Raw genomic sequence first — 25,111 nt, forward strand, 5'->3', positions numbered from 1 at the left:
TTACAAGGTTACTTCATTCATGTCCAAAACTGTATCCTTGTGGTCTAGGAATCTAGAAAACTACTAGTAGCCCTTATGTCTAAAGAACTAACATGGAAGAACATGATGCTGTCTAGTAGTTCTTTTTATGTACTTGAAGTATGGAATAAAAATAGACTTTCTGACCATGGACACTGAACCGCTTCTTGTGAACTTGGTGACTTCTGTGTACAAAAGTACCTTGAAGCCCCTGTATCTCCAACACATTTCTGTGTTCCCCACTATTAGTGCCATGGAAATCAATGCTGTCAGGTCAGCTGTTTTCCAAAATGGCAAGTCAAGGGAGCTCAACACGGCCATATATATATATATATATATATATATATATATATATATATATACTGTATATACCATGTATATATATATATATATATATATATTTTTTTATATATATATATATATATATACATATATAATATATATATATATATATATATATATATATATATATATATATATACCAATAAAATGTGTACAATATATTTTTGTAGGGTGGAATTCTGAAGACCTGTTATTTATCCCCAAGACATCTAGCATTGCAGATGGTATTTCAAAGTAGACCAGTTGTCAAAACCAATGTTCCAAGCGCAGATGTTCCCGGTATGACTGAATAGAGTACACTGTCATGCATAGTCAAACAATATAGACCTCATATTATGGTATTTAGCTCTGCTCTGCCTCCTGCGGTAAACAGTTTCCTTCTACTATCATTAACTGATTATTTTAAAATGTTACTTTAATGTCTATGAAGAAATACATGCAGTGTAAATTACTGAGATTATAGAGAACATATTTCTATGACAGGATGTGATTTGTAGGATAATGGTTTTGTGGTTAAAGAAGCTGTATTGTTCAATGGACTTGCTTCTTTCCTTTTTTTATTTTTGAAACAGTAATATAAAACATGTTTCCTAATCACAAGATTATATTCATGCTTGAGAAAGCAGGATGACAAATGCTATATGTGTGCAGACTATGCCCAGTGTCTTAAGTTTAATGCAAAGAAGACCACACACACTTAAAAGATTGGTAACGGTTTTAGTAAAAAAAAGTTAAATGTCCTATGTAACCTAAAATGACAACCATTAACTTTCCATGGAAACCCCTACAGCAACGTATAATGAGTCTCTAAAGGTCATTCGTAAATAGCCCAATACACAGAGTTAAAGGGGTTGTCAAGGCATGCAATATTGATGATCTATCCATCAATATCAAACTGGTGTGGGTCTTAGCATGTTTCAATGAATGCCACATTGTGCATTGCTATGACATTCTAGATCAGCAGTACTACTTACAAAGTGCTTGAGGTCTGCAATGTGGGACTCTAAGGATGTAGAGTGGTGCGGGGCGGCACTCGTGGGTGAGAGATTGACTCTAGATGCCTCAGCACACTACATGAAATGCCTGGTCCTGGCTGGGTATGTGAACTTTTGTTGTACGGGCTGGGAACTCATGCAGGCTGCATAATGCCGCTGACCTGGGCTGGCCAGGACCAGCTAATGACTCACACTAGCGAGGAGACCAACAGTTCACTTTAAACAACAATTTCTGATAGCGGGCACATATCTTCCAGCATGTTACAGTTTTGCACAGCATTATCAGACACAGCCTAAGTTTCCACTGAGTTGGTTCAGATCTAACTAGTCATGTGAGTGTCAGCATTAGAGCACATATGTGCCGCCCCCACATCAGCAGCTGGGCTGCTCGGATCCGGATCTACGGTGGCTCGAGGGGCGTCTGTACCACCGCTGCGGCTGGGAGTATCCGGTGGCGATGGAGTGTGCAGCCAGGTGTTTAACCCCTCCACGGGTAGGGGGGATGCCACAGAAATCAGCCACATATCCCTCCGGGAAGGGCCCGGCCAAGGGCTGACTCTTTTTAGGAGACCACCATAACCACCATAATAAGTGGCCCTTTTAGTCAATATCCAACTTTTTGACAAGTTTAAAGATATGACAAGGGAAATACCAAGGCCAGGTATCCATCCACAGACAGCTGTTTCGGGGTATTGCCCCTCATCAGTGTGGAGTAGGATTCTGGCTGGGTGGGAGCAATGCCACTTAATATGGTGGTTATGGTGGTCTCCTAAAAAGAGTCACCCCTTAGCTGGGCCCTTCCCGGAGGGATATATGGCTGGTTTCTGTGTTGAGACTCCTAACAGAGACTCCACGAACCTTTTTGATTTGCATATTTCCCAGGGGGCAATGTACCTAGGATTTAACTGGCTTGAGCGCCCTCGCTGGCTGTCAGCAGTGTTTTCTCTGGCTGGTCTCCCCGAGATCAGTGATTGTTGTGTTTTTTTTATTCTACTAGGCATTGCTCCCACCCAGCCAGAATCCTACTCCACACTGATGAGGGGCAATACCCCAAAACAGCTGTCTGTGGATGGATACCTGGCCTTGGTATTTCCCTTGTCATATCTTTAAACTTGTCAAAAAGTTGGATATTGACTAAAAGGGCCACTTAATATGGTGGTTATGGTGGTCTCCTAAAAAGAGTCACCCCTTGGCTGGGCCCTTCCCGGAGGGATATGTGGCTGGTTTCTGAGTTGAGACTCCTAACAGAGACTCCACGAACCTTTTTTATTTACTTAACTGTTAAAGACCGTACTGTTCGCAACTTCCTAAAACAGTGCAATGCAACACACTACCACATACAATACTTTGTAAATACTATACATCACATTGGATTGTATACATTGTGCACATTATAGTACCATACAATCCACATGACACAATATTCACAAAAGATGCAGTGCAGGAGACTGTTCACATTACAAGACCATAATGCGATTGGTGTCTTCAGGGGCAGGAACGCATCAGCAGTTGTCCACCAACCTTACAGTGACTCATGATCTGTAAAAACATGGAACTAAATTTGGCCGAACCCGCTGTTATTGGGGGGCATCTATTGGATTTTCACTTTTTGTGTTCCAGAAAGCAAGTGGCTGCTGGCAGAGGAGTCTTGAAGCTGTCCTTTCATAAAAAGCACATGTGCTCAGCTGAACTGAATGATCCTGTGTATGGGGGAGTCGGGAGAGATAGCTGTTTACAGTTATTTGGCTGACAATATTGAATGTGTAGGGGGGCTTTAAAACTTATTATAGGGGCTGCTTTTTTACAACTGGACAATAGGCTGACCTGCCAATTAGCAAATGAGCCTATTATTGTGCTCTTCACTGGCTAAAAGGACCCACTAACAGTAGGGTCGTCTATTAGGATATATATATATATATATATATATATATATATATATATATATATATATATACATATACATATATGGCGCTGCCCGGGATAGTAACTGTCTCTCTGTTTCTCTCCCATTCTCTGTCTGTCTCCCCTATATATATATATATATATATATATATATATATATATATATGTATATATATATATAATATATAGGGAAAGTTTATGAATTAATATCAGATTCCCTAGAAATCTAAGCCCATCCAAGATGCATAAGACCGCTTGTTCTTTATTCAGACCTTCCATTTCTTTCTTGGACATTTGTAATGCTTTTTTTCCTTCAAACTTCCCAGATTCGCATTCACAAGTTTCCTAATCTAAATAAGCAGTGCATAAGACAGAAATATTTGTTTTCTAAGTTAGATAGAACGAATTAAGATTTCAGCTTCTGATGTTAGCGCTATTCTGAGACGCACGCCGAGTGATGAGGACATTTGTTAGATTGGCTTGTCATACTTGTTATCGAGCCTTTAAATAATCATTGACAATGATCCTTAAATACATTAAAAATAATTCATTAAAATATTTCTAAATCCGTCTCGCCTGTCAACTGAGCAACTTTTCTCCAAGCTGAAATTAGCGTTTCTATTTATACTGCAGTTTGGCTACATTCTCAGCATTACTGAAAAAGCTTGGCTCGGTTTTCTATGCAGGGCAGGTCACATTTGCATGTCTACCAAAATTACATAAATTGTATATTCTTTACATTGTAAACATTTGTTTTTCTCCATGCAAATGGACTGCTCTCCTTTCCTACTTAAAATGCAACATCCAACAAATAGCGTATACTGCTTATACTGTATATTTATACTATGGCATTAAATCTGTGCATTGCTATCACAGTAGCTATTCATGAATGTATAGCCCCATTATATAAAAAAAGCAGCTACATGCTAAAAGCTGATTCTTTCATATTCATTACTAAGCAGCAATTAACGTTTCTGGTCAAAACCCAATTAAACTTTTAGACTCTGTTATCTTTGATAAGATCACAGTTTTATCAGCAGGACACTATCATTGATGGACTAATGCTGTAATGTAGTCCTCTGTATTAATGAGTTCTGTATAACCCCACCATTGATTGACAGTTTTCTTTCTAAACAGTGTACACAAAAAGTTGCAAATCAGTGGTGTGGGTGGGGTGCAGCAGATAAAACTGTCACGGGTGTGTCACAGATGACAATACTATGGTGTCCAGCTATAGAAGGTCACAGCGTTTGGCTGCCCAAACTGCTCCCCGACCTTCTATTATTTCTACTTGGTTTTCATCCCTTTCCCTTTAGGAACCTGCAAAGTTCCTGAGCCTATTAGTTGCTTTTCATCAGCACTTCCCTTGCTGTCTTTATATAGCTTCACTTCCTATTACTTGGTGCTGGTGATAGCTCTTATACCCATAACAAGTCTTCAGTGCAAGAAGTCGGTTTGCATACATCTGAAAAATCTTTGTGGTTGTTGCAGTTCCTTTCCCTGAGTCATATGGAGATATGTTATTTGTTCACTTTCCCCCTGATTGTTATCCCTGTGTCTTCTTTAGTCCTTAGTGGGGCTGACTAACTACTCTTCACATCAGCTCCCTACTTAGGGCTTATTTCAGGGTCAGCCAAAGTCAGGTATCCAGCTCAGTGCAGGGGTGCGGAACCTATCTAGAATGTTGAGGGAAGCCAGAGCCCAGTGGTAGGCTTGGTCAGGGGTCACCATCTCCCCCTTCCCTAGACATAGGGTTTCCCTTCACTTTTACCGTTCGCTTTGTACTTCCTCGTACCTTGTGTGACAAAAACAGGGATAGTATTAAAACTACCCTTACAGCATGCAGTAGCAAAAACTTGCTGACAGATTCCCTGTATGTGAGAAATCAATGATGACATCCTTGAAATCTTTGATACAAGCACACAGTTTCATATATTACATTGAACATACAATACAGCATATCACATCACAATTATACACAAAAAAATGTGCTATATTCAACTACAATCCAATATTGAAACCTAAAATAAACCTTAGTTTGAAGTCCAGGGGCAAATGAAGAACCACTTGTCAATACACTGGTAGGACAAGAAACATGCTAATATATACTTATGAATGCATTGTACATGCAAGTTTGTCCAAGATAACTAAATATAGTAGGACACTGCCCCTGAAGAAGTAGGGCAAAAACGCGAGTCGGGGTGGAGGGACATGGACTCATACAGGCACAGACATCTATTGAGGTAATGACTATTTATCACTGTATTGCAATTCTTTCTAACATAAAGATGAGTTTTTTTGAGCATTGCCACTTTATTGATAATTATTTCAGGCTGTTCTATTCAATAGGTTATACATTGTGGATTAGCTTGTCTTATCCCTTGCACTTTAGTAACTTGGCCTACTTATCTATTGGCTCCTATCCATAGAGTGAACATATGCTGCACTATAGATACCTTATATTCTACTGATATATACTTGAGACTGCTTTACTAATTGATTAATGATTGTGGATTAGCTTGTCTTACCACTTGCACTTTTATAACTTGTCTGACTCATTCATAGGTTCCTATTTTCAGAGCAGACATTTGTTGTACTAAAGGCAAATTTTTGGACATATATATATTTTTTACGCTCATTTATAGAGGAGATATCTGTTGACCTACAGGCGCTTTAATTTACATCTTAACTTCTAACCATAGAAGACCACAGAAATTTACCTCATAGCCATTAACCGTTTATTGTACCACATCCCTTGTCTGACATCATTGCTAAATTTTAATGTTATATTTTAATTATACTTTTAATAATTATTACTATTGAGCTGACTTTTTCTGGATTAATATTTTACTAATTTTTGTAAATATGATAGGAGCCTGAGTGAGTACTAATAAAGGGAATCTGTAACCAGGTTTTTGCTACTTCATCTGAGAACAGCATAATGTAGAAAAAGAGACTCTGATTCCAGCAATGTATCACTTAGATTACAAGGTGCAGCAATTGTGACAGGATTCTTAGATATAGCATGTACAGTAGCAGAGATCAGAGAGCTAAGCCCGCCCATACTAGGCTCAATGTATACATTGTATATTGACAGTAAGCTGCTAATCAGTACTGGGTCCGTGATCGGACCACGCTAGCGTGCACTGTAGTCAGAGCAGTGATAATAATCTATTGATAAAACATTCATTGTGTGGAAACAACAGCACCTAGCCTAATAAATGACACATCCGTGAATTTGGTGTTTTAAGCCCTATATCATTCTGTGCTCAGATAACTTAACAAAAACCTGCTGATAGATTCCTTTTAATTTTAGGTTTAATACAAGGTGTGTAACATTTACACATATTAATTGTGGAAACTTCAAACATATCCAGTATTCTCTGAGTAACAGTAAAATATATAATCTCCTATCCACTTTTTTTTGTTTGTCACCATAAAATTTATTTGCTCATATGCAAAACTGTACTTTTGGAAGCTGCAAACATTAACTTTGATCCAGTAAGGTTGTGCAATTAAATTAAAGTCTAAAGCGGGCTTTACACGCTACGATATTGTTAATGAATTATTGTCGTGTTTGTGACGCACATCCGGCGTCATTAACGATATCGCAGTGTGTGACACTTTTGTGCGACCTAAAACAATCGCAAAAGCGGCCAAAATCATTTGCCACGGAGAGGTCGTCCTAAAACAAAAAATCGTTCTCTTCTAATTAGCAATGTTGTTCCTCGTTTATTTAGTTACAGCAGTGTATGTTTTCACCATTTTTTTTATTTTTTTTTCCTTGGTTTCTCTTTGTCTCATGGCCAGTGTGAACATGGTCTCACAAGTTCCATGTATACCATCTCATACTCCGGCTCACTTTTTTGTTTTTATGTAGTTTTTTTGTATTCAGTACAAACAGGGAGTGGCCCCCTTCTCAGCGAGCTGGACATTTCATTCTGTGAATCCCCCTGACTGTGTGTGTCCTGTTGGGACCCGGTTGCTCTCAGCCCTTAGCCACATTGAGGCCTATTTTAGACCCATGGTACGGTTTTAATATTAGAGAGTGTAGGTACTATCCCAACTGGGTACACCTTGACGTTTGATGGGATAGCTTTATGCTTTTTTTGATCAAAAACAGTGTTTACTAAGTACCCTATGTTTATATGCACTATGCTTTTATTTAGTTACAGCAGGTTATGTTTTCACCATTTTTTTTTCCTTGGTTTCTCTTTGTCTCATGGCCAGTGTGAACATGGTCTCACAAGTTCCATGTATACCATCTCATACTCCGGCTCACTTTTTTGTTTTTATGTAATTAGCGATGTTGTTCTTCATTCCTGCGGCAGCACACATCGCTGTGTGTGAAGTCGCAGGAGCGATGAACATCTCCTTACCTGCCTCCATCGGCAATGCAGAAGGAAGGAGGTGGGCGGGATGTTATGTCCCGCTCATCTCCGCCCCTCCGCTTCTATTGGACGGCTGCCGTGTGACATCGCTGTGACGCCGCACGACCCGCCCCCTTAGAAAGGAGGCGGATCGCCGGCCAGAGCAACGTCGCAGGGCAGGTAAGTGCGTGTGATGGGTGTAAGCGAGGTTGTGCGCAACGGACAGCGATTTGCCCGTGTCGCACAACCGATGGGGGGCAGGTACGATCGCTTGCGATCTCGCTTACGAGATCGCAGCGTGTAAAGCCCGCTTAAGATTAATTGATAAGATTTTGTATAGTTGGCCTTTTACATTGGATATTGCCTTTGATCTGGACATATATGACTATTATACAATCATTTTATATGTACAGGATATAACAGATAACAATAAGATTCATCAATTTATTCAAATGAGAGTTTAGTGTATACAATATAATACTGTTACCATATAAATATGCAATAAATAACGTGTAAAATTTTGCATTTCTTTAACTCAGCAGTATAAGTATGTCATAATAACGGGATGTTTTTTTCACTACAGTTGTTCAACATATCAAGAGACATAACATTGTCTTGAAGAGAGAACTGGGAGAAGGCGCTTTTGGCAAAGTGTTTCTTGCAGAATGCTATAATTTATACCCTGAACAGGACAAGATACTAGTTGCAGTAAAGGTATTACATTACCAGTTAACATCTTGCTTAAATTCTTGTTTGCAACAACTTTCAGGCTAATTTTACAAAGATTGGGGCCCTGGATGCATAACGTAGGGTCCAACATATTAAGATATTTATTTTTTTCAATTTCAACCTACATAATAATGCCATAAAGTACAAAGATCAGACACAAGGGGCACATTCTCTACTTATCAGTCATTGCATGCTAAGGACATTGTAATATTAAAGTTATAAATTGAATTTGATAACTTAAAGAAAATGTGTCATCTGATTTCACTGGTTCCACTATTAAATACAGTGGCATGTAAAAGTTTGTGCACCCCTGGTCAAATTTAGTGTTATTGTGAACAGTTAAGCAAGTTGAAGATGAAATGATCTCTAAATGGAATAAAGTTAAAGATCACACATTTCCTTTGCATTTTAAGCAAAAAAAAAATGTATTTTAATCTTTTACATTTTAAAAATTACAAAAAGGAAAATGGGCCGATGCAAAAGTTTGGGTACCCTTGGAGATTTGTGTGCTCAGATAACGTTGACCAAGATTTCAGACATTATTTAGCCTGTTAGGGTTATAGCTTGTTCACTATCATCATTAGGAAATGCCAGGTGATGCAAATTTCACAGCTTTATAAAAACCAAGCCTCCTTTAACCTTGTGCCAAAAAAACAACAGCCATGGCTTCTTCTAAGCAGCTGCCTAGCACTCTGAAAATGAAAATGGTGGAGGCCCACAAAGCAGGAGAAAGCTATAAGAAGATAGCAAAGTGTTTTCAAGTTGCCCTTTCCTCAGTTTGAAATGTAATTAAGAAATGTCAGTTACGAGGAAGAGTAGAGGTCAAGATAAGGTCTGGAAAACAAAGCAAAATTTCTGTGAGAGCTGCTTGTAGGATTGCTAGAGAGGAAAATCAGAACCCCTGATTGACTTCAAAAAAGCTTCAGGAAGATTTAGCAGACTCTGGAGTTGTGGTACATTGTTATACTGTTCAGAGACATCTGCACAAATATGACCTTCATGGAAGAGTCATCAGAAGAAAACCTCTTCTGCATTTTTACTATAAAATTCAGCGTCAGAAGTATGCAAAAGAACATCTAAAGAAGATGATGTATTTTGGAAACAAGTCCTGTGAAGCGATGAGGTTAAAAAAGAACTCTTTGGCCACAATGATTGATGTGGAGAAAAAAAGACACAGAATTTCAAGAAAAGAGTATCTCATCAACCATTAACCATGGGGGTGGATCAATCATGTGGTGGGGTTCTGCTGCTGCCAATGGCATGGAGAACATTTTACGAGTAGAAGAAAGAATGGATTCAATGAAATTTCAACTAATTCTTGATGCAAACATAACGCTATATGTAAAATAGCTGAAGTTGAAAAGAGGATGGCTTCCACAAATGGATATTATCCTAAACACATGTGAAAATCCATAATAGACGACCTCAAAAGGTGTAAGCTATAGGTTTTACAATGACCCCTGATCTGAACATCATTGAAAATCTGTGGCTAAACCTCAAAAGAGCAGTGCATGCAAGACGACTCAGGAATCTCACAGAACTGGAAGACTTTTCCAAGTAAGAATGCATGAAAATCTCTCAAATAAGAATTCAAACACTCTTAGTTGGCTACAAAAAGCGTTTATAAGCTATGATACTTGCCAAAGGGTGTGCTACTAGGTACTAACTGTGTAGGGTGCCCAAACTTTTGAATCAACCCATTTTCCATTTTTGTTAATTTAAACATGCAAAAAATGAATGAATATATATATATATATATATATATTCTCCCCTAAAATACAAAGGAAAGGTGTCATCATTAACTTCATGCCTTTCAGAGATCATTTCATCTTCAACTTGCTTAGCTGTTCACAATAACAATAACAGTAATTTTGACTAGGGGTGCCCACACCTTTTCATGCCACTGTAGATCTCATAAAGATGATGAGGCTGGTGTACTTACTATGAAGTAAAAACACGCCCATAAAAACAATGGTATTACCCTTTTTAAAAAAAAAAATCTTCACAATATTAAAATGACCAGAACCACCCGGATTCATAAAATTCTCATTATAATATCAAGATTATCCAGCCATTTGTATATTGATTTTAAAAATAACTACACCAGTCTCATTACTTCTCAGATATCTATTTAATCATGTATGATGTAAGGTTTGGAATCTGTTGAAAAGATACAGTTGGCTATAACCACGATCATAGTTAACCACCCAAATTAATTTTTAATCTTTAGAATAAACATTTTTCAGTTCTAAGTGGACAGTGCACTAATTGCTTATGCTTCAAAATATTAATCAAGTTATAAGTGGTTATTAGTGGTGTACACTAATGGTAATCATATAATTAGTTTTCTAACAACTGAGCATTATATACATGTGCTCAAGATTCCCAAAAATTCATACAGGTTTCAATGTGAAAAATAGTTAAAGGGAATCTGTGAGCAGGTTTCTGCAATGTAATCTGAATTCAACATGCTGTAAAAGTTAAAACAGAGAATTTAAACCTATTTCTGTTATCTCACAGTCTTTTTTTTTTGTTTACCTTCAATGTTAGTTTAAGCCTCTTATCTATATCATTAGTGGGTCTCAGCAGCCTGTGAGTTGTAGTCCGACACCACCCTCTCTGTGATTAGTAGCTTCTGTCTATGGAAATATGCACTGAAAGCCTGGTGTGAGTGGGGGCAGCTCTCCCAGCACTGCTACATGTAAAATCTCAAATCTTTCACTGTGTGAGAACGGCTACACATGGTAATCTAAGTGATACATCGTTGAACTGTCATGTTGCTCTCAGATGAGGTAGCAAAAAACAGCTGACAGATTTCCTTTAAATTAATTCTTGATGTTCTGATTTCAAAAATAAAATTGAGATGCTTGTTGTATTGTAGCAAAATTTACATTTTGATAATGTAATGTGTAAAGGGGTTGTCCACAACTCAAAATCCCCTTAATCAAGTCAGTGCCCCATAGAAAACCAAACTAACCTCCTGCAGCACTCAATGTCGAGTGATGTTCCCGGTGGATTATACAACTAGAGATGAGAGGACCCAAACTGTAAAGTTCAGGGTCCGTACCGAAAATGGACTTTTAAAAACTTAGTATCTGCGTTCGGAGTTTGGGTGCTACCCATATTATAACCACCCGATTGAGTATCCGGGTGCTTGGATACGCTCAGTGCTCAGCCCAGTTCGAGTTGCTTGCAGTGTCTGAATGGTTCTCATAGTGGGTAGAAACAACCCTTATGGATGCAGTGTGTCCAAAAGTGAAAACACCCTCAGCATGAAATGCTATGTTTATGGCTGATTGTATGTAGGAGAAGAACCAAGCTGCCCAATCATTGACTTCCAATAGGGTCCTGGCTTCGGGATCAAATTCAGGTCAAGTGTGGGTCCCAAACTGCACTATATCTAACGTCTAGCTGTACCAGGCAAACGCAAAGTTCCACGGGTCCACTTGTATCTCTTAGATACAACATTGTGGTTCCATGTGCTGCTGCAGCCAATCAGCAGCCGCTGTTTGGCTGCAGCTGTTCAATATTTTAGCAAAGCGGACATCTGCTCTGACGAAATAGTTAAGGGTGTTGTCCGGTCTTTAATGACAAGGCTGCAGTCACTCTGTGTCACTCTACGTGACCGATACTTGTGAAGCATCGCATCACACTCATTGTGCAATGAGTGAGGCCGTGTCGATTTAGTTTGATTCTGGCCAGGAGTCTGCATATCGCATATTAACGGCCACGGGACTGCCATTCCTAGCTCTGTCACCGGAGAATCCTCACAGCGCACAGTGTGTGCAATGTAATGATTCACAATTCTGCAGTCACATATAGTGATACGTAGGGTGACTGCAAAGTTGCCATTTTAGACCGGTCAACTCCTTTAAAGCTGCAGCTGAATGGCTCTAGCAGTCATGTGACATATACAAGGTCATATCACCCACTGGGAACATCAGCTGGAACGGCGCTGCTATTGGACAGGAGTATAGATTGTTTTTGTTTTCTTGGGGGCACTAAATTTATTAAGCAGGGATTGCCCATAGTGGACAAGCCCTTTAACAGCCCTTTGCCGGATAATCGTAGGTAACTTGTATTTTAAGTGTTAGGCCTTTTGGTAAATCTATATCCATACAATTAACTGAATGTATTCATGGATGATAACTGAAAACATATTGTACCCATGCGTTCGTGATGTTCAAACTGTGACAGAATGGCACATACAGTTAGGTCCAGAAATATTTGGACAGTGACACAATTTTCGCGAGTTGGGCTCTGCATGCCACCACATTGGATTTGAAATGAAAACTCTACAACAGAATTCAAGTGCAGATTGTAACGTTTAATTTGAAGGTTTGAACAAAAATATCTGATAGAAATTGTAGGAATTGTACACATTTCTTTACAAACACTCCACATTTTAGGAGGTCAAAAGTAATTGGACAAATAAACCAAACCCAAACAAAATATTTTTATTTTCAATATTTTGTTGCAAATCCTTTGGAGGCAATCACTGCCTTAAGTCTGGAACCCATGGACATCACCAAATGCTGGGTTTCCTCCTTCTTAATGCTTTGCCAGGCCTTTACAGCCGCAGCCTTCAGGTCTTGCTTGTTTGTGGGTCTTTCCGTCTTAAGTCTGGATTTGAGCAAGTGAAATGCATGCTCAATTGGGTTAAGATCTGGTGATTGACTTGGCCATTGCAGAATGTTCCACTTTTTTGCACTCATGAACTCCTGGGTAGCTTTGGCTGTATGCTTGGGGTGATTGTCCATCTGTACTATGAAGCGCCGTCCGATCAACTTTGCGGCATTTGGCTGAATCTGGGCTGAAAGTATATCCCGGTACACTTCATCCGGCTACTCTTGTCTGCTGTTATGTCATCAATAAACACAAGTGACCCAGTGCCATTGAAAGCCATGCATGCCCATGCCATCACGTTGCCTCCACCATGTTTTACAGAGGATGTGGTGTGCCTTGGATCATGTGCCGTTCCCTTTCTTCTCCAAACTTTTTTCTTCCCATCATTCTGGTACAGGTTGATCTTTGTCTCATCTGTCCATAGAATACTTTTCCAGAACTGAGCTGGCTTCATGAGGTGTTTTTCAGCAAATTTAACTCTGGCCTGTCTATTTTTGGAATTGATGAATGGTTTGCATCTAGATGTGAACCCTTTGTATTTACTTTTATGGAGTCTTCTCTTTACTGTTGACTTAGAGACAGATACACCTACTTCACTGAGAGTGTTCTGGACTTCAGTTGATGTTGTGAACGGGTTCTTCTTCACCAAAGAAAGTATGCGGCGATCATCCACCACTGTTGTCATCCGTGGACGCCCAGGCCTTTTTGAGTTCCCAAGCTCACCAGTCAATTCCTTTTTTCTCAGAATGTACCCGACTGTTGATTTTGCTACTCCAAGCATGTCTGCTATCTCTCTGATGGATTTTTTCTTTTTTTTCAGCCTCAGGATGTTCTGCTTCACCTCAATTGAGAGTTCCTTAGACCGCATGTTGTCTGGTCACAGCAACAGCTTCCAAATACAAAACCACACACCTGTAATCAATCCCAGACCTTTTAACTACTTCATTGATTACAGGTTAACGAGGGAGACGCCTTCAGAGTGAATTGCAGCCCTTAGAGTCCCTTGTCCAATTACTTTTGGTCCCTTGAAAAAGAGGAGGCTATGCATTACAGAGCTATGATTCCTAAACCCTTTCTCCGATTTGGATGTGAAAACTCTCATATTGCAGCTGGGAGTGTGCACTTTCAGCCCATATTATATATATAATTGTATTTCTGAACATGTTTTTGTAAACAGCTAAAATAACAAAACTTGTGTCACTGTCCAAATATTTCTGGCCCTTACTGTATTAACAGCATAGGACATCTTGTAACCCATTCAGTGGAGAATATGAAATAAATGCAGTGAGTAGGAGTTATCTCTTTTTTTTTACCTATGTGAAATGATCGGCACAGGCTTCATCCCCCGTGCCCCCCCTTCATATTGGCCTCTCTGACTCCTTCTCTTGCCATCTTCTGGTTGCCTGGCAACACTAACAGCTTTGTATTCCTCTTACAAATACAGATCTCAGGTCGCGTATATCATGTTTTTTCCTTATGTTTTAGGTTTAGATTATGCTTTATATGCAACATTTACATAATATTTACATGGTCATACATATTGTATTGCTTCATATGTATCATTTCCATCTATGGACCAGGCAATATGATCCTCAAACCAATCTATGCGCTAATAATCAGTATATTTATCTTGCAGACACTAAAGGATGCAAGTGACAATGCCCGAAAAGACTTTCATCGAGAGGCAGAGTTACTGACAAACCTACAACATGAACACATTGTAAAGTTTTATGGAGTGTGTGTGGAGGGAGATCCGCTCATTATGGTGTTTGAGTACATGAAGCATGGAGACCTGAACAAATTCCTAAGGTAAGAATATACACCAAGAGGTTCCTGTTAAGCTAATTTATAATTTACATGGAATAATTGGTCTGTGTCTTCATCCATCTATTATTTGGCCAGAGGAGAGTTCATCAGAATGATGAATAAACCAATATACTTCAATGGCTGAAGTGAAGTGACTTGAAGGTGATCTCCAATGGAGAATCTAAAAATCATGGCCTTTAACTATCTGTAACGCCTGCCTGGATCCACAGACTCAGACAGGCTGTAATAGACAGGCTAGACAGAAGCCACTCACCAAGCAGGACCCCCAGAACCCTGAAACCCTTTAACCCCTATACAGGGATTTGGAATTACACAGGGCCCTGGAGATCACTACCTGTGGAAGGCTGCAGTCTGAGAGAGTAGTCGTCAGGCAGGGTCTAACCAGGAATTGCAGAACAGGGACAGAATCGTCAGGCAAAGACGTAATCAGAAAACAAGCAGTGGTCAAATCCGGATAGGGCAGCGAGGTACATAAACAGCAGGCAGGAGAGGTAGTCAGGAAACAAGCAGAGATCAGCACACAGGAATCACTATACAAATAATACAGGAACCAGGAATAGAACTATCTCTGGAAGTGGTCAGATGACAGGAGGGGGAATAAAAAGGGTGTGGTGTCTTCCCATTGGCTGCAGGTGAATGATGGCAACTTCAGCTGGAAGACACATGCCACCTACAGTCAGCCAGTGGTACTGCAGGTTCCAGGGAAACCAAGCCTAGTGGATGAGCGGAGCCTGTGCTCAGCAGAGCCACGGGCACCAAATCCTCTCCCATCACCTGCACTATCCATGGCGGGAACACGGTGTCGCCTTGTGATCGGAGCAGAAGTCGCAGGAGCGGACTCTGGTGGGGACATGACAGTATCACAGGTCTTGTCTTGTATAGTAGTGGTACTCTTATAAAGGTCAAAAGGGACCTTTTGAGAGCTCAAAAGCTCCAGAGGTTGGGTACAACTGCAACCCCTGCACCCACCATATTTACACCACTGTAGAGCTGTGTGTATACTGTATACTGAGACTAATGAAAACAGGGGTATTGCTAAAGGGCTGACATACCATTAGTGTAGCCAGTGGCAAAGTTGTGAAGGACAGAGCCGGCTCGAGGCCATGCGGGTGCGGCTGTCCTTCACCAAAGAGCCTCTATGTCCGGACATGGCTTCAATTGGGTTGCACGACACTTACTTGCTGCTTCATTACCACTGATGCCAGTCGTCAAGTAAGACACGCGAGTTCATTTGGTCAACCAGTTTCTGATTACTTTTGTACTTTTGTGCTTTTATTCTTTATACCATTATGACAGACATGGCCATCATCTCTGTGGGGTACTACTCTTCATTCTGTCTCCTGCTATTTTGGACTTAGTTTTCAATACGCCGAGATTTACACCTCCTTCCCCCTAATTCCGCAAACCTTCATCCGCTTCAGGACCCCAATGGATTTTTTAGCCAGATGACTCTCTAAGCCCACCGGGGTAAGCCATAGGCTTACAGAAGTTACTTCGAGGTTCCCTGACTGGCCCTAGCACTGAAGCCATGTCTTCTCACTTTGAACCCACTTCTCAACTTATTTCCCCTAGAGCTCCCTCTCCTAACCATACGCCTTGTCACCTGTCAATACTCCCTTTTTTACTTTAACCCTATCTTATCTAACATCTCCTATAAAACTCACTCTACCGCCTGCTAACCCGACTACTAGATGGCAGTATTTGGTAACCTGATAAACAATTGTAACTCTGTTAAATCTGGAACCTATTCTTCTCTAAAACACTTAAATATCAACACATATATTTATAATATTCAACAGTAAATTGTTTGTATATAATACACAGCACAGTTACATCATGGAGCACCACCCACCTATTACACACATCCCCACTTAAATATGGTCATCACCAACCATAACCCTCTATAAAACATGAAATTAATCTGATTCTCGACCATTATTCTGGCCCTTAGGCCAGAGACTGTACATTGCCCATGCACGGTAGGATGTACGCACCAGTCCTTGATCCGGCTGACTCCTTGGATTATTTGCTTCCCTCTTTGCGGATGACAGTCCATTCTTTCACACAGCACTGCCCAGGTATGAGCCCTGGGGACATGGGGCAAGGTCAGAGTTCATGGGGTAAAAGAGCAGTGTCCATAAGGCAAAGGGGAAAAGTCCATGGGGCAACAGGGCAACATGTGAAGTCATTGGGCAGGTACAGAGGTAGCTCTGTCATCAGACATAGTCCTGCAATCCAGAGGGGTGCGCAATGTGCGCAAAACAACTTGGAAGGGGTAAAACAAAACTAAACTTCGGTTGCTCCTGGCCAACTTCTTCAGTTAGCCGAGCCCCTGACTCACCTCCCCCTTTTGAGGACGCAGAACAGTCCCAATGAGCTTTGTGCAACTAGCACTACTGAAGATAGTGCTAGATACTCCTAGATACAGGCACTGCAGTGGTCTTCCCTTGGCCAGACATTACATCCAAGTAGCCTTGAACTCAGCCTCCTTGACATACTGTACACAGCCGAGTGTGCACCCTGGGCCACGTTTATCACCACGAGGGGACCCGCCACCTCCCTGTGGTGCAGAGGCTGACTGCACTTTCCCTGCTAGGGTGGGCAGTGAGCATGGAGAGTCAATGAGGCAGGGTACTAGATCCCAGCAGAGACCCCTTGGGCTGTAGTACCTTGTGGAAGGCTTCCTCAGCCAGCGCATGTGTGGCGCCCTGGACTAGCCAGGTCGTCACAGATAACACACAAACACCCCCACCCCCATTAGACAGGGACACCAGCGAAACACAAAACCCTTGTTTCCTCCCTCCAGTGTCTGATGTCCACACCAGGTGGGGCAGAGGCAAGCGGTTGGCCCCACCCACCAAGGAGTTCACAGGCCTGGAAGCGGGAAAAGTGTCAGAACAGTTTAGAAGTTTGAAGTGAGAGGAGCAAGCACTTGAGTGTCTGGGTTTGTGGCCCAGGCACCGACAGCAAGGTTGGCAGACAGTGGTGGCCGTCTGTAGGAGTGGTGAAGCAACGCGGAACCGTAGGACCAGGGTCGGGCGTTGGCCCGCCGGTACCAACCGGGGAGCGATGTCAAGCCAGCACACACAGGCAGGGCCATCGGACCCCAACCAGTCTTGGATCCACCGACAATAGTCAAATCCGAATGTGACCGGAACCCCAGGGGTTTCCTAACAGCCAAAGACCCAATAAAAGGCAACCGCCCACACCGTGAGGGTATACAGCTACCGCCTAAGGCTAGAGACTCAAGGGCCAGCGCCTGCGGGCAAACAGGCTCCTCCGGTACCCATACACCAGGGAGCGGACTACCGTTGGGGATCCATAGTAGTCAAACGAGAACATCAAGGTGCAGGGAAAGACAGCCGCCATCACCTGTCCGGGGAGAGACACTGCAGCCGGCTGCGGGACCCGTCCATCCAGCCGTTTGGTTTACCGAGGACTTTGTGCATCTCTTGCTGAGTGAGTACTCCCGTGCCATCCGGCACCGCGCCGCGCTGTCCCTGCAACCCTGCACCTCACCAACCCTGCCTCCCTGTCACATCATCGGGCCCCGGGACCACCGAACCCTACCCACGGAGGGGGAATACAACATCCCAGCTGCTCCCTACCATCGCTCCCAGGATCCCCGTCACCAGCAGCGGTGGTGCCCATCTTCACCACGACCCGTGAGTGGCGTCACAGACTAAATCCCCCAAACCAACCACCCCTTTCACTCACGGGCGAGGAGCGCCACTCGAGTCCCCGGATCCGGCCCACCGCTCGAGCCACCGAGCAGCAGCAGCCGCAGCAGCGCCGGACCCGAGCGTTAGCGAGCGCGCAGCAGCGGCGGAGTCCTCCCCGCCCGCGACACATGCACCACTGTGTCCACATACCAGCCCTGGGGGCCGTCTTCATTAATGAAATGGACCCAGTCTCCCCAGATCTCTCCAGGTAAGGGTGGGACCCTCACACACCCACCTGGCATTGACATAGACCTTAGTGATGGTCCCCTCCTACTGGCTGAACCCTTACAGGTGGCAGATGACCGCGTGGGTGATGCAGTTGCTGACTGCTTCATCACTTGGAAGTGCCAATTGTGCTCGGACCCAAGCCTCCCATCGTTTTTTACCCTCAATGACCTGGGCCACCCACTTAACTTCTGCTGGGTATGGGGCTGGGGGCTTCTCAGTCACAAAGCTCCTGAGCAGGGACTTATTAGCCTTAGACCCACGTACAACCGGATCAGTCAGTGTTGGCTGGGGCATCCGGGGCACCTCCTGGACTGGGACTTCCCTTCCAGTTCTCAGTTCCCTTGCAGCCGGTGACGCCTGCAGTTGCTGGATCCTCTCTCACCAGCTGCAAGGCTGCAGGGGTTAGTTCTGGTTATTTTAGAAGCCATCTATTTATATCCTATCTATCTACCATACCTATCATCTATCTATATATTTCTCTATCTAAGGGTCCCGTTACATGTAGCAATGTTCCAGCGATCCCGACAATGATGTGACCTGGTCAGGATCGCTAGTATGTCAGTACATGGCCGCTAGTGAGCTGTCAAACTGTCAGATCTAATTAGCGATGCAGCAACGATACGGCGATCTGTACAACGACCTCGGCAGTCGTTGGGACCCTGTCACACAGAAGCTATTCTGACGACTCAGACCTCGATAGAACGCTGAGTTCTGAGTCACCAGTGAGGTCGCTCGTCGTTATGGCATCAAACATAGCGATGCATGCTGCCCAGCGGGACACCAACGATCAAAAAATGAACCAGGACGTTCAGGTACGATTGGCGATATCGCAGCGGGGGGTCGGTCGCTGCTATGTGTCACATGTAGCGAGATCACTAGCGAGGCCACTGTTGCGTCACAAAACCTGTGACGTTTCAGCGATCTCACTAACGACATCGCTATGAGTGACGGGGGCTTAACTATCTGTCTAAATCTATTTATTATATATCTATCTGCTATCTATTGATCTATTGGTCTATCTATTTATCTATCAGTCTTTTTTTTTTCCAAAAAAAGAAGCATAATTCCTGTGGATACTCATGCAATGTATAGACTTTGATCCACCCATTACATTTAATGTTTTAGCCTCAAATGTACTGGCCATTTTCAAGTCTCTGCACATCATGGGTATAATAAATACAGTGCTGGCCAAAAGTATTGGCACACCTGCAAATCTGTCAGATAATACTCAGTTTCTTCCTGAAAATTTAACCCCTTAGTGACGGAGCTAATTTTCACCTTAATGACCGGACCAAATTTTGCAATTCTGACCAGTGTCACTTCATGAGGTTATAACTCTGGAACGCTTCAACGGATCCCGGTGATTCTGAGATTGTTTTTTCGTCACATATTGGAATTCATGTTAGTACCAAATTTAGGACAATATTTTTTGCGTTTATTTATGAAAAAAATTGAATATTGGCAGAAATTTTGAAAATTTAGCAATTTTCAACTTTTGAATTTTTATACCGTTAAACCAGAGATTTCTGTGACACAAAATAGTTAATAAATAACATTTCCCACATGTCTACTTTACATCAGCACAATTTTGGAAACAAAATTTTTTTTTGTTAGGAAGTTAGAGGGGTTCAAAATTTATCAGCGATTTCTCATTTTTACATCAAAATATACAAAACCATTTTTTTAGGGACCACATCACATTTGAAGTGACTTCAATAGGCCTAGATGACAGAAAATACCCAAAAGTGACACCATTCTAAAAACTGCACCCCCCAAAGTACTCAAAACCACATTCAAGAAGTTTATTAACCCTTCAGGTGCTTCACATGAACAAAAGCAATGTGGAATGAAAAAAAGCAAAAATTAAATTTTACCTAAAAATGTTGCTCTAACCCAAATGTATTCACTTTTAGAAGAAATAACACAACAAAATGGACCACAAAACTTGTTCCCCACTTTCTTAAGAGCGCGCCGATACCCCGCATGTGGTCAGAAACCTCTGTTTGGACAAATGGGAGGGCTCGGAACAGAAGGAGCAATATTTGAATTTTGGAAAGCAAATTTGGCTGAAATAGATTGCGGGCACCATGTTGCATTTACAGGTCCGCTAAGGTACTTAAACAGAAGAAACCCCTCACAAGTGACACCATTTTGGAAACTAGACCCCTCAAGGCTTCTATCTAGGGGTATAGTGAGCATTTTAGATCCACAGGTACTTAACAGATTTTGTTAACGTTACGTTGTCATATTGAAAATTTTAATAATTTTCTCAGAAATGTTGCTTTAGCATCAATTTTCTCACTTTTTCAAGAGGTAATTCCAAAAATTTGACCTCAAGGTTTGTTAACCACTTTTTTTATGAGCGCGGTGATACCTCACATGTGGTCTGAAACCTTTGTTTGGACAAATGGGAGGGCTTGGAACGAAAGGAGCAATATTTGAATTTTGGAAAGGAAATTTGGCTGAAAAAGATTGCGGGCACCATGTCACATTTGGAGGACCCCTAAGGTACCTAAACAGCAGAAACCCCGCACAAGTGACCCCATTTTGGAAACTAGGCCCCTCAAGGAATTTATCTAGATGTTTGGTGAGTACCCTGAACCCCCAGGTGCTTCACAGAATTTTATAACGTTGAGCCATGAAAAAAAAAATAAAATTTTACCACAAAATTGTTATTTCAACCAGGTAGCTTTTTTGTTTACAAGAGTAAAAGGAAAAATTCAGCATAAAATTTATTGTGCAATTTCTCCTGAGTTTGCCGATACCTTATATGTGGTGGAAATCAACTGTTTGGGCGCATGGCAGGGCTCGGAAGGGAAGGAATGCCATTTGACTGCAAAATTGGCTGGAATCAATAGCGGACGCCAGGTTGCATTTGGAGAGCCCCTGAGGTCCCTAAACAGTGGCGGTCCCCCACAAGTGACTCCATTCTGGAAACAAGACACCTCAAGGCTTTTATCTAGGTGTATAGTGAGCAGTTTGAATCCACAAGTACTTCACAGAATTTGATAAGCTTAGGTTGCCATATTGAAAATTTTCATTTTTTTCACAAAAATGTTGCTTCAGCATCAAATTTCTTACTTTTTCAAGAGACAACAACAAACCGTGGACCCAACAGGTTGTTATCCAATGTCTTATGAGCACAGGGATACCCCACATGTGGCCAAAAACCTCTGTTTGGATAAATGGGAGGGCTTGGAATGGAAGGAGCACCATTTGAATTCTGGAAAAGTTGAAATAAATTGCGGGCACCATGTCACATTTGCAGGGCCCCTTGGGTACCTATACAGCAGAAACCCCCCACAAGTGACCCCATTTTGGAAACTGGATTTTATTCAGGAGTATAGTAAGCATTTTGAATCCACAGGTACTTCACAAAAATGTTGCTGTAGCAACAAATGTCTCACTTTTAGGCTATGTGGCCATGATCCAGCGACACGGCGTCTAGTACACAGTGTCAGCCTCCTGCAGAGATGTGAGTGTTGTCCACGGGAGTACGCAGCTGCCCGCTGTGGAGCTCTATGCTACCTGCAGAGAACACTCTTGTCTCCGCAGCATAAATTGACATGCTGAGGCTCGGGAAGCTGCACCCCAGGTCAGTGTATGCTGCGGAGAAAAGAAGCACATTGGGCAAGCACATTGCACATTGGGCATGGGATTTCTAAAAATCCTTCCACTGTGCTTCTACTGCACAACGCAGCGCTATGGACGCAGGGAAAACACTCTGCGCCCAAAACGCTGCAAATCCCGATTGTGGGCGCACAGCCTAAAATACTACAATGGATGAATGGATAGATGTCAAACATATATAACGTCCCACCCCCTGCATATTCTAAGCTGGCGCCCTTTAGTGCCTTTCATGTGGCACTAAAGGGTGCCTAGCCTTGTATTTAGCCCCCCAAAAAATTAATAATTAAAATAAACGATGTGGGGTCCCCCCTATTTTTGATAGCCAGCTAGGGTAAAGCAGACAGCTGTAGCCTGCAAACCACAGCTGACAGCTTCACCTTGTCTGGTGATCAATTTGGAGGGCTCCCCAGGTGTTTTTTTAAAAAAAAAAAAACGAGGGGTCCCCCCCAAATTAGATCACCAGCCAAGGTGAAGCGGACAGCTGGGGTCTGGTATTCTCAGGGTGGGAAGAGCCATGGTTATTGGACTCTTCCCAGTCTAAAAATAGCAGGCCGCAGCCGCCCCAGAAGTGGCGCATCCATTAGATGCGCCAATCCTGGCGCTTCGCCCCAGCTCATCCCGCGCCCTGGTGCGGTGGCAGACGGGGTAATATATGGGGTTGATACCAGCTGTAATGTCACCTGGCATCAAGCCCTGGGGTTAGTGATGTCACGGCATCTGAACAAATACCCGACATTACTAACCCAGTCAGTAATAGAAAAAAATAAAGACAAAAAAAAAATTATTTGAAAAAACACTCCCCGAAACATTCCTCTTTCCCCAATTTATTGAAAATAAACAAATTCTGGTCGCTGTAATCCATTTTGGAGGTCCCACGCCAACTCTGGACTCTTCTAGAATATGGGGGGCACGTTCAGGGAATGTATCCCCCATTTTCTGGAAGAGCAAGCTCTCCATGAGCAGTGTGGGTGCAGAAATCTGAGAATACTGCACTCACACTGCCCCGGTCCAACCTAGGGCAGAGTGACCTGCAGTAACCTCATTCCAGAATATGAGGGGCATGCTCACAGAACGTACCCCCCATTTTCTGGAACAGCAGTCTCTCCATGTGAGGAGCGTGGCTGCAGATTACTGCACTCACTCTCCCCCGGTCCACAGTGGAGCAGCCTGTGCAGCAGCGACGTCAGCGTCCCTGATTGCAGGGATCCAGCTGACAGCCGCTGTCTGCGCATGCGCCGCCAGCATTCAAGAAGGAGGCGTTGTGATCGCGGAACGGATCAGCAGCCAGGTAACGTAAGACCGGGGGCGGACGCGGGGGGACGGCGGGAGACCTAGCGGGACCTGGGGACAACTTTCTGTCGCATGTGACGTGTCACATGCGGCAGAAAGAGCAGAATGAATGCGGCCGCTCGCTGTGCGCTGCGCGCTGCTATCTTACACGCTCCGGAGGGGGGAGGGGGTGGCTCTGGAGAACCGGAGGGGGCTCCGGTGACCAGAGGGCTCTGGTGGACCGGAGGAGGGGTCAGGGGGAGGACATTTCCCTCCGATCTGAAATGTTTGATCATTTCAGATCGGAGGGAAATGAATGCAGAGCCGGCGCCGGCGGCAGTCTTCAGTGCGCTTCGGCGCCATTTTGACTGCTCCGGAGGGAGGGTGGGGTTGGGGAGGGAGACTCTCCGGTACCGGGGGCTTTGGGGGCACTAGGGGTTTAGATTTCTTTCTCATCTGACATGTTTGATCATGTCAGATGAAAAAGAAATCAGTTTTACCGGCCATTTCTTTTTTTTTATGTGACCGTCGGTATACGGTGTATACCGGCGATCACATTATCGGGGTCCAAAAAAACCACCCCGATTCATAATCTGGGGGGTCTCAGCTACCCCCGGTAGCTGAAACCCCCGAGATTTTCGGTCGCTGTGGGGCGCTACAGGGTTTTTTCGGGCCGCTGCTTTAAAGCGGCGGAACAGAATAAGTACCCTGTTTTGCCGCCGCTTTAAGTCATACGGCCGTCGTTATGAGGTTAATTTGTCTTCAATGAAAAAAATAAAAAAAATTGTCATAAAGCCAAATTGGATATAATTCCACACCAAACATAAAAAGGGGGTGGACAAAAGTATTGGCACTGTTTGAAAAATCATATGATGCTTCTCTAATTTGTGTAATTAACAGCACCTGTAACTTACCTGTGGCACCTAACAGGTGTTGGCAATAACTAAATCATACTTGCAGCCAGTTGACATGGATTAAAGTTGACTCAACCTCTGTCCTGTGTCCTTGTGTGTACCACATTGAGCATGGAGAAAAGAGAGAAGACCAAAGAACTGTCTGAGGACTTGAGGATCCAAATTGTGAGGAAGCATGAGCAATCTCAAGGCTACAAGTCCATATCCAAAGACCTGAAAGTTCCTGTGTTTACGGTGCGCAGTGTCATTAAGAAGTTTAAAGCCCATGGCAATGTGGCTAACCTCCCTAGATGTCGAAGGAAAAGAAAAATTGACCAGAGATTTCAATGCAAGATTGTGTGGATGGTGGATAAAGAACCTCGACTAACATCCAAACAAATTCAAGCTGCCCTGCAGTCTGAGGGTACAATAGTGTCAACCTGTACTATCCGTCGGCGTCTGAATGAAAAGAGACTGTATGTTAGGATACCCAGGAAGACCCCATTTCTTACCCCGAGACATAAAAAAGCCAGGCTGGAGTTTGCCAACGCTTACCTGAG

The 25,111-nt window shown here is 42.8% G+C and overlaps 1 protein-coding gene across 1 annotated transcript in view; it reads left to right on the top strand.

Moving 5' to 3' along the window:
• Positions 1-25,111, top strand: part of NTRK2 (neurotrophic receptor tyrosine kinase 2) — a 426,971-nt gene that overhangs the window by 337,020 nt on the left and 64,840 nt on the right. Inside the window, 2 exon segments of the mRNA XM_075318432.1 lie at positions 8,211-8,341; positions 14,619-14,791. Coding sequence (XP_075174547.1) covers positions 8,211-8,341; positions 14,619-14,791 — 304 coding nt within the window.

Source organism: Anomaloglossus baeobatrachus, chromosome 1 (assembly GCF_048569485.1).
Source record: "Anomaloglossus baeobatrachus isolate aAnoBae1 chromosome 1, aAnoBae1.hap1, whole genome shotgun sequence".
NCBI lineage: Eukaryota > Metazoa > Chordata > Amphibia > Anura > Aromobatidae > Anomaloglossus > Anomaloglossus baeobatrachus.